The following is an 11,190-nucleotide window of genomic DNA, read 5'->3' on the forward strand; positions in this document are numbered from 1 at the left end:
CCGTGCTCTCTATACGGCAAGCATCAGAAACCTCCTACAATGAGGTCACATCTTGTATCTCATCAGCATGTACAGATTCACGAAAAAGAGATTATAAGGCGTATTTTCATCGCAAAATACTAAACACTGCTTAGTGTGCCGAAGAGGCAGTTCATGCAACGGTGCAAAAGGCTTCGTACTGAGCGAAAACCCAGTTCAAGGCGGCGGCGTAACGTGGCCTCAATTTCGTGGAAATCGCCAACAGTTGACTTAAACCTGCACCTTTAAGCATGGCACAATATTCTGCGGGGACGATAGATACTGAAAATATGAGCGAGCGTGCTCACGGTCCTTTGGAAAGGAGGGCCAAAATACACATGATACCTGTAATCACAACCCGAGCTTTGTAGCTGTGAATAATGCGCAATATATAGAATACCAAACTAAGAAAATAAATTGCTGGGATTTTGCTAGAACAAGTCGACTAGTTAAAATAGGAAAAATGACAATATAATGCATATCTCCAAAGCAGTTATTGGCGATTTGTGGATTTTTAAAGAGCTTCCCTGCAGGAGAATAAAACTTAGTTCAGCACATGGCACTACGGTAATGATCGAGAATATGCAGGGAATGAAGATCACTGTTTCAAGTGATCCAGACAACTGGAATTGGTAGTAAATTTAAAGCAATCCTATTCACCCTGAAATAAGCCCATCTCTCCACTAGAAGGTTTTGTAGTATTTGAGATTATTTAGCAATATTGTGGGTACATTTTCCGTGAATATAGCATTGAATACTGCGAGCGCCGTGCGCGATGCCTCATTAACCTCATTAGCCTCATTCCTGCTGCGCGGTGCCTTATTAACCTGTTTATACCCATCAGCTTTATCGCTCACCTAAGTTCAAAACATTGCGCCCTTTGAGCCAAGCCATTATCTATAAAGACGTTAGTTCAAGGGGTGGCTCACAATACTGTGCTAATTATGTGTTAAGTAAGATAGCTACATTACCGGCGCAATGTAATCGTGCAAAAATACCCCGTCCTAATACAAAAATACCTCGGATTGTACCTTAATTGAAAATTCGTGTAATATTGCAGTTCGGGATACTATATACAAAATTCTCTAGCATGTGTATTTGATTTCAAAGAAGTATCGAAGCCCATAGAACACATCGTAGCGAAATCTACGGACAGTTCTTGTCCCGCGTTGAGGTGTGATTAAACCGCACAGTCTATGTAAATATGAAATAAGTGTTGTGAATAAATCATAAATGAGCAAAATGAGCAGTCTATAGATCGTAGCCGAGCAAAGGGGAAATAATTACGCTATGTTACAAGGCACTGCAAAAATTGGACAGTGCCGATATTTCGATTGAATGAATGTGTGCTGGACAGCCTTCTATCTCTTCTAAACAGCTAGTGTTGCAAGCCTCAATTTGTTTTCTTTGTCTTACAGTTCAATTCACGCTATATAGTTAAATAATAAGGCCTAGGTTATCCCTTCCTGATGAGGTTTACATTTTTTCAACCTTCTTTGACTGGCGATAGCATGTCTCGGAGAATATGCATTTTAGCATTGCTTTTGTGCAGAGCAAGGCTTTAGTTTAACAGGAGGCAGAAATTCAGTACACGCTCAAGCTAATCCCTCTGGGGCACCTTTCAGCTGCGTGGCCACTGTGTTATGCTGTAAGATACTGCTGTGCCCATGGGAATGGCCTAAGCGTCCGTGGCGTAGCAAATATTTGCTTAAAGCTTTTTTCGTCCGCTCGCTCTGAGGAGGTAAAACTGCGGTAAAAAAGCAATAAGGTGAATTTTTGAAATAAACAGCTAACGCTACATTCCTGCTAAGAGAGGATCTGCACATATATTTAGTGTTACGGTGAAATTAAGCAATTCTGAAGAAAAAAACTACGTTTGTTCAAATTCACGGGCATGATACCAGTATTCGCAACCAGTAGTTATTCAAGTTACGTCGTATATCGGGTAATTATTTTCTTTATTTATTGCACCCAGCTATTCCCATCTAACTTCCCATCATAAACTCCCATTTGTTAATATCCCTTTCATTATGCTGTAAGAAATCACTCCCTAATTAGTGGCCTGTTTTATCCGAGGGAATAATCACTGCTAGCGGAGTTTATAAATCAAAAGCCCATTGGCATCAAATCTTCAGTAGTACTAACTATGACTTCAGCCTCTCATATTGCATAACTGCGCGAAACATGTTAAGATGACGTGCACTCAGTTTTGGGGGGAAACTAGCCCGCCAAAATGCTCTCTTGGGAAACTTTCAGCGGCAAAGCAGTGGTAACTGCACCACGGCCTGGGCGCCACCTCCAGCCCTTGACAACGCTTGCTGCAAAGGCCGCGTGGGTTCCAGTCACATTGCACTTGAGTCATATAAGACGAGCCCTTTTCGGGAAACCCCCAATACCGGGCGCGCGAGGATAACATTTTCACGGCTGGGAAGGTGTAAGCTACAGCTTATAGAGATTACGCACCAGGCACTGTGCTTGTCAGGAATGTCCTGCCCAGAGACATTTCTTTTGGGCGATGCTGTCTAGCTCGTTTTGCATTGCCAGCGTTCTATATACGTCGAAGTTCAGAGGGCCTCTCGTAGTCACCTCTCCGCAGGAAGGAATTTTTGTGGGCGCTGCCAGAGCCCCGCTGCACGGCATTACTGCGAACTCTGCACCTCTACACCTCTACGCCCACTGCGCATAGAAAACATTAAAGCAGCCTGCAGCGCATCTTATCTTCAGTGCTGGGTGGGCGGAAACTAAAATTCAATGCAAGACTCAGCGGCATGGCCTCGAGCACTGAACGCTTCCGACTGGGTGCAGCTCAGTCATGCGCAGGGCTGCCTGACGGCATCGATGCTTACACTGCGCAGTGTTTAAATATCTCCCGCCTGCACAGGAGCCAGGTCGTCGCGTGTTGTAGACGGCTATCGATTCGCAAGAGGCATTTTGAAATCGATGACATTCGAGAACCTCGTCCCGATGCGCTTCCATCACAGGGCGGCATTCGTCGCTGGTGCCAGCAGCACGAACCATGACGTGTGTCGCCGACGGGAAGATCTTTGGCATCGATCGCCCGGTAGCATCATCAAGTCAAGAAGGGGCGCGATTGTTTGCGGTCACTGAAATAACCCCCGCCGCCACCGCCGTGCTGTTACCACGTGGCGAAAGCTTTCAAAGTATTTCGGGTTGAAAAGACAAAACAAGGTCACTGCACCAGGCACCCGCATGCGCTGTTTCGGGCGAGACTTGCTGCCAATGAAAAAAAAGCAGAAAAACACACCAGCAGCAAGGATGCCAGCGTACGAAAAGAAGTGAAATAACCTGCCAGCAATGGGGGCCTCGCCGACGAACTTTTCGTAACGCAATGCGTACGAAATAAGAATGCAATGCTTCGCTCGGAGCGTGCCACAATCTTATGGGCTCTGTTCGATATCTGTTTTGTTCAGTTTCGCCTTAGAGCAGAGAAAATTGAACGAAAAAATCTCTCGAGTCTCGACAACAAAAGAAGTGTATAGTTTGGGCCCTTGCCGGACGCCGAGCGCGGCTGGGCAGCTGGCACGAAGGAACTGAGACTGGCCCCGATCCAGGCACGATAACAACAACCCCTTTATTTCACGCAAGCAGCATCTTTATATAGCAAGCACTCATGTGACAAGTGAAGTCACGGACCGACAATGTTTCAGGCATGCGATAACCCAGACACATGACACGCGGCACAGGCGCTATCGGCACATCTCCCCTTTTCTCTGAAAAGGTACATCGGCATTTGCAATGAAACTTCGCACTGCCGCCAACAAAGGATAAACAATTTTTTATGGAAGCAACCAATGCTCAAAACAAAATAACAGTTAGTTACTGAACCCATATCGGTCTGGCGGTCGGACATGACGGCCAAATCGCGTTCTATATCCAGGAGGATCGGTTCGTGGCAAGGGAGTATTAGATTGATCGGCAGGTGCCTTCAGTTTAGATGGATTAGTTTCCCGTTCCGTTTCTACCTGACTATCATATGCCTGCGGAAACTCATAGCTACCTCCTTCCTCGCAGTCATTCTGCTGGGAAACAAAGTGAACTAGGAATTTCCTGTTTCTAGAACTACATATGTAGACATTCTAACCACATACGACCTCAGACGTTGTGCAAGACGTAAGACTTGCGCTTTCACTTTCCAGTCTGCTACCCATACTTCCGCTCCTGGTTTGAGGACTGGTAGCGGAAGATCCCTATGACGACTATTGAAGTACCTGCGCTGCCGAATGATTACATCGCGATCTCTGAACTTTTTCGAGCTCATCCTCTGGGGCAGAAGGCTCTTGGGAGGGACAGGGACTGTTGGGCGTAGGCGCCTGGTCAACAGAAGCTTTACAGGGCTTTTTCCCAGTGGCCCTGGGGTGTCCCTGTACGCTAGCAGCAAAAAATAGCGGTCCTTAGCTTTTATGATCAGCCGTTTAATTGTTGGGCCATCCTTTCTACTTCCCCCTTTGTTTGGGGGTATCTGGGGTTCGCCGTCACATTGCGGAAGCCATAGTCGCGAGCAAACGACTGAAATTTCTCAGATACAAATTGTGTTCTATCATCCGACATGACGACCTCTGGTATGCCATGTCCTGCAAAGAAACTTTTGAGGTGCATAATGACAGTGACACTTTTTGTCGAAGATAGCAAGACTACCTCTGGGTATCTAGAAAAATAAATTACGACCACCAAATACCATTTTCCCTAATTATGGCAGAGATGAACGTCTAGCTTTCGCCAAGGACGCTGTGGAGTGCATGTCCGAATCATTGGTTCCGACGTTTGTTGCCTGTGCTCCACGCACACTGGGAAATCAGTCACCACAGCTCTCAACTGGCAACGCAACCCAGGCCACCGTACGGACTCTTTGGCTTGAGCTCTGCATTTCCCAATTCCTTGGCGACTCTCGTGCAAGCGCATCAAGACCTCTGCGCGTAAGTTCTGAGGGATCACCAGCCGCACACCTTTGAGTAGCACGTCTTCAGCGACTGACAGCGTTGGTCTGTCCTGCCAGTATGGACGCAAGACCACCGAGAGCGATGAGAACTTATGCCTACCATCCAGGCTGAATTTTACGAGAGCTTGACAGACTTCATCGGCTGCTTGTTCAGCTTTGAAAAAGGCTAGCCTCGACGGCATTTGTCAAATAGCCCGAAACGAATTTGGCGACTTCTCCAATACTCAGCGCATGATCATCAATTTGGTTTCCCTGAATCAGGGCTCTAGACAATACATCTGCAGTAACGAGGCTCTTACCCGGGCCATGTACAACCGCAAAGCTGAACAGCATAAGCCTCATGCCAAAGCGCTGAATACGAGGTGGCAAAAAATCTAAAGGTGATTTTCACAACAACGTTGCAAGTGGTTTGTGGTCTGTTTCAAACAAAATTTCAAAACCTTCGATGTACCTTTCGAATCGTTCTGCCACCCAAGTCGTTGCCAACGCTTCCTTCTCAATCTGAGAGTATCTGGGCCTGCTTGCACGAAACGATCTTAAGACTGTCTTAGCTAAGTCCAGACTTTACTGAGTCTAAAGGATAGACCGCAGCGCTTAAGACTGAAGTCGAAACTGGGCTTCAGTCCTGACTTGAAGAAGTCGCTTGCAGGATTATGACTTTAATGCCGTCTTAGTTTAGACACAAGGACGCCAGGTACCTAAGTAGATTAATTAGGGAAATACAGGGATGCGCTGGCCCTGTCCCCGCTGTAAGATGTTAACATTCCGTTAGTCTTGCGCTGCGTAAACTCCGTGCCATTGCTTTTTGCGGCTTAAAATTGTGTTACGAGGTAAAATGCCCCAAGTGGTTGCTGAGGGCGTTCAGAGAAGCCACTCTGGAGAACACGAGCCGAACCGAAGCGTTCAAAATCCGAGCTGTCTTAAAGTCTGGTTTTACTAAACACACGTACCGTTTAAGTCTGGACTTAGCTCGTACTTTATCGTGCAAGCGGGCCCAGTTTCGGCAGGCGTCAACGAGCGTGACGCAAATGCAACAGGTCTTTTTTCACTGTTTGGCCGAAATTTTATCAATACGGCCCCCAAACCTAATGATGACGCGTCAGCGGTAAGAATCTTTGGGTACTTTACATCATTGTTAGCCATGACATGCGTCGAAGAGGTAACGTCTTTTATGTACGACAGCGCTTGCTCTTGGGCTGGTCACTACGTCCAGTCGGAACCCTTCAAAAGCAAGTGAAGTAAAGGCGCCGTTTTCGAAGCCAAATCTGGTATGAATCTTGCCAAATGATTAGCCATACCGAGCAGCCGTCGAACGTCAGACACGTTAGCTGGGGCGTCGCCAGTTCTTTGATAGCACGAACGTTTTCAGGATCCGGCTTGATGCAATCTCTACTAAGCACACAGCCAAGAAATTTTATCTCAGTTACCCCAAAGGAACACTTTGTTTAGCGTAACACCGGCACTAGCGAGACGATCTAAAGTTAGACGCAGGTGCTCGTCAGGTTGAGCCTTGTCGCTGCCGAAAATGAGCACATCATCCATCAAGTTTATCACGCCTGAGATGCCTTCAAGTATCTGACATTTTCTTCTCAAAGATCTCGGCTGCTGACATTATTCCAAACGGCAGTCTTTGAAAACAGTATCGCCCAACTGGCGTTATGAACGTAGTTGACTGTCTTTCGGGCGACAACTTAATCTGAAAGAAGCCAGAGTTAGCTTCCAACTTCGAAAACAGAGGCACCACCTAAAAGACCGAGTCTATCATCCACTGTCGGCATGACATAGCACTCAGGAAGTACAGTTTTCTTTAATTGCGTCATTTCAACGCAAATATGAACCGCTCCAGATGGTTTGGGTACTGGCACAATTCCTGTCTACCACTCTGTTGGTTTATCTACTTTGATCATGCCATCTCGCTCCATACGCTCGAGCTCCTGCTTAACTCGGTCACGAAAGGGTAAGGCTATGAGACTCGCAACATGAAATGCAAAAAAGTATGTAGTTCGGAGTCCAATTTTATATTTTCCTTTTATCACTCCCAGACCACTGAAAACCTGCGGGCAGGAAGCTTCGACGGCTATTGCGCTACTGACAGAGTCCGCGAATTTAATAATTTCCAGAGCCTCAAGCGCTGGGAGACCCAAAAGTACGGAGCGTAATGGTGGGACCACGTACACGATTTGCTGGACAGTGTTTTGTTTCCACTGGATAGTGCCATGAAACTTTCTCAAAACATTCAGTGGCGCATTCGACGGGCCTGTTAGGATTAGGTCGCACTTTTCTAGCCTGGTAGGTAAACCGGGAAACGTTGAGAGCACAACAGAAACCTCGGCACCGGAATCTACTTTAGCGAACACCGGAGTGCCGTTAATGACGACCTGTACATACCGAAAATTAGAGTACTCCCCGTCCACCGCGCCAACGAAGTACGCCCCCTTGTCCATATGGAGAGATGAAAGTTGTACCTTCTTTCCATCACGGGCAGCCTTTTTCCGACATACAGCTGCGAAGTGTCCGGAACAACCGTAGTAGTTGCATTTCGCTGCTTTTTCCGGGCACGAGGCTCTGAGGTGCGCTCCTTGACCGCAGTTGAGGCATGACCCGGGGGTGCCTGGTCGGTAGGAGTGGACTCTGGGAGGCGGACCTTGTATTCGAGGTGAACAGTTCTTTGACGAGCTGCCCGAGTAAAAATACTCTCTTGGCTGCCCTTGCTTGCTGACCGCGTCAAGATTGCCGGTCGCCGTTACCAAGGGTTCGTCGTCGGTTTCTCGCAGTTGCTGCTGCTGTCGTTGGACGGTCTCCTTTAAACGCACTTTTACAAAAGCGCTGGCAAGAGTCAAATGCACATCCATTTGAAGCCACTCAGAGAGCTTAGCATCCCTGAGGCCGACCACAAACCTGTCGCGAATCATGCGTTCTTTTTCCTTGTAGTCGCACCGGTCCGCCATCGTGTGCAACGCGGCAACGAATTGGTCGACTGACTCTCCAGGTTCTTGAGTGCGACGGTGAAAGCACGCGCTCTCTTAAACAAGGTTCCTTGCGGCGACGAAGTGCTTGTCGAACTTCTTTTTGGCGACTTAGTTATGCTTCTGTTCTTCTTCGGGTGATGCAAAAGTAGAGGATTTCTCTTGCTTGCCTGTCCATCATAAAAGTAGAGTCCGGAGCTGCGCTTCTTCACTCCGCTCATTTAGGCCCGAGGCGAAGCGGTAGTCATCAAAGAGTTGGATCCAAGAAGGCCATTCGGACGTCCGGTCGAAGTCAAACCTAGGCGGAGCTGGAACCGCGAACATGCCGTGGAAGGGCTTGAATTCGTTGTCCTCTGACATGGCGCCCGTTGACGAAGTTAAGGCAACGCCCCTCAAAAGCCAGAGGATCCCACTTCTGACACCGTGTAGCGTTTGGGCCTTTGCCGGACGCCGAGCGCAGCCGGGCAGCGGGCAGGAAGGAACTGAGACTGTCCCCGATCCCTGCACGATAACAACAACCCGTTTATTTCACGCAAGCAGCATCTTTATATAGCAAGCACTCATGTGACAAGTGACGTCACGGACCGACAATGTTTCAGGCATCCGATAACGCATACACATGACACGCTGCACAGGCGCTATCAGCACAAGAAGAAAGACTAAATTTGCGCGCTGTGTTGAAAACGCTAGCTGCGCACTTGATAAGCGAATTTCTTCAGTTACTGTTGGAAGCTTCCTGTAGTAGAAGGTTTTTATCTTGCAGGACTCGCTGGCTGTAAGGCGCTGCATGTGTATTGATGGTAATATCCTATCTTGCTGGAAAGTGCTGGAAGATATATATAGTGACTGCACAGCAACCATAGTTCTGCATAAAGAAAGTAACAAAATTCCCATAAAGAAAGGTGTTAGGCAAGGAGACACAATCTCCCCAGTACTATTCACAGCTTGTTTAGAGGAAGTATTCAGAGACTTGGAATGGGAGCAGTTAGGGATAAGGGTAGATGGAGAATACCTCAGTAATCTGCGGTTTGCTGATGACATTGCCTTGCTAAGCAACTCGGGGGATGAACTGCAAATAATGATTGATGACCTAGACAGTAAAAGTAGAAAGGTAGGCTTGAAAATCAATATGCAGAAGACTAAGGTAATGTTCAACAGCCTCGGGAAGGAACAGCAGTTTACATTAGGTAGCGAAATACTGGAAGTAGTAGGCGAATATGTCTACTTAGGACAGGTAGTAACCGCAGATCCGGACCATGAAAAAGAAATAACAAGAAGAATAAGATTGGGATGGAGCGCATTTGGCAAGCACTCGCAGATTATGACTAGCAGCTTACCGGTATCGCTCAAAAGGAAAGTATACAACAGTTGCATCTTGCCTGTACTCACCTATGGGGCTGAAACGTGGAGGCTAACCAAGAGAGTTCTACTTAAGTTGAGGACAACCCAGAGGGCTATGGAACGAAAAATGGTAGGGGTAACATTAAGAGATAGAAAGCGTGCAGAGTGGGTCAGAGAAATAACTCAAGTTACCGACATTCTAGTGGAAATTAAGAAGAAGAAATGGACATGGGCAGGACATGTAGTGCGAAGAGAGGATAACCGATGGTCGCTGAGGGTAACAAACTGGATTCCAAGGGAAGGAAAGCGCAGCAGGGGGCGGCAGAAAGTTAGGTGGGCGGATGAGATTAAGAAGTTCGCAGGAGTCAAGTGGATGCAGCTAGCACAGAACCGGGTTAAGTGGAGAAATATGGGAGAGGCCTTCGCCCTGCAGTGGGTATAATCAGGCTGATGATGATGATGATGATGATGATCCTATCTTGTTCGATGTTTTCAAAAGTGACGGGATTCACTTTCCACTCGCTGTCTAACCAGATTTGCGATGACAGAACAATTTTTCTTGGGTTGATTTCAGACACTTCGTAACGCTAATTGAAGTAACGTAATTTTGCAAAACACCTTCCAAATAGGGAAGGGTAATTGGAAGGCTTTTCTTTTGTTTTCAGTTTGCTTAAAACACCGCATTGTTCAAGAAATCTGGTTAATATCGATTTATTTCGCCGAGGAAGGATACGCTCAGCTGAAACCAAAACGTGGCGGCATACAGTGCATTCAATAGAGGAGACCTACGTCCGTTAGTTCAACATTCATTACATTATATAACTTATAACCCGCACTGAATGACTGACTGAAATAGTGTTATGAATAATCAGTCATGGCCCTACTTTTCGCTGTACTGTCATTGCATAAGCAGTCGTGCTAAGCGAATGTGCTTGTGACTTCTAATGTGAGCCATAATTAGCTCTCATTGCGCGATGACTGTTAAGTGCTACACGCATTTTTCTAGGGGGAATTCTAATTTCATGCGCGGCAATCGTACGCCGCAATGGTCCCCTAGCTGTCCTGCTCTCAATAATTTACACAATTGCGGCGTTGCAGTTTTCTGACTGCATCTCTTTCGCACAAATTTATGGTCGCGAAGTGTGTAATAATTTAAACTTAATTAAGAAAGTTTGAGTTTCAATTCTCCATCTATTGCACCAGCCCCGCAGCCGCGGCTCAGTGGCAAGAGCGGGTGACTGCTTTGCTCACGTGCTGCGACTACGTTGTGATGGGCTCCCGTTCGGTGCGAGTGCAAGCTGAAGAATGCCAGGACGTGAGTGTAAACCGGGGCCCTCCACTACGGCGTGCCTCATAGCCCGTGGCGCCTTAGGAACATTAAACGTCATCTACTATATAAAACTTCATTCACCATGTGATGCAATTGCAAGTGATGATGAATTATTTCCTCGCCGTTTGAATGCGCCGATATTTAGTATTACTCTACTCACATTATATTGAAAGGCATCCGTGGCTTGTTCAGGATGAAACAGAAGGAATTTGAGTGGAGCTCACAATAGGAGGAAATATCGAACGTAAATCTTTGTAGGTAATTAACCATAGTCATATATAGTCTTTGAAATAGTCTGTGAAGATCCAGATTAAGGCAGAATGTGCAATTGTGTATAATTATTCTTATATGTGTTAGAGATTATTTACAGATTATCGAAACGTGGCCGTAATATCCAGATAGTACGCGCAAAGCTCTCAAGATATTTCCCGAGCATTCATGGTGCCATCCGTTGGCCACTGAGAAATTTTTCAGAAAACCATGACGTCGTCTGCGGACACTTAGACAATGAATGTGCGAGCTGTGCTAATGACGCATACTGATTGTAACGTATAGCGGTCCAAAGCCTTAGCGGCACA

The 11,190-nt window shown here is 46.7% G+C and overlaps 1 protein-coding gene and 1 pseudogene across 1 annotated transcript; both read right to left on the reverse strand.

Moving 5' to 3' along the window:
* Positions 1–3,591: 3,591 nt before the first annotated feature.
* Positions 3,592–4,635, reverse strand: LOC146203472 (uncharacterized; annotated as a pseudogene).
* Positions 4,636–6,842: 2,207 nt separating this feature from the next.
* LOC146203473 (uncharacterized) lies at positions 6,843–8,443 on the reverse strand. The gene has a single exon (XM_084588786.1). The coding sequence runs from the start codon at positions 7,921–7,923 to the stop codon at positions 6,850–6,852; it is 1,074 nt and encodes a 357-aa protein (XP_084444912.1). The 5' UTR covers positions 7,924–8,443; the 3' UTR covers positions 6,843–6,849.
* Positions 8,444–11,190: the final 2,747 nt, after the last annotated feature.

The sequence above is a fragment of the Amblyomma maculatum genome, chromosome 1 (genome assembly GCF_055883805.1).
Source record: "Amblyomma maculatum isolate TAMU_Amacu chromosome 1, ASM5588380v1, whole genome shotgun sequence".
Classification (NCBI taxonomy): Eukaryota; Metazoa; Arthropoda; class Arachnida; order Ixodida; family Ixodidae; genus Amblyomma; species Amblyomma maculatum.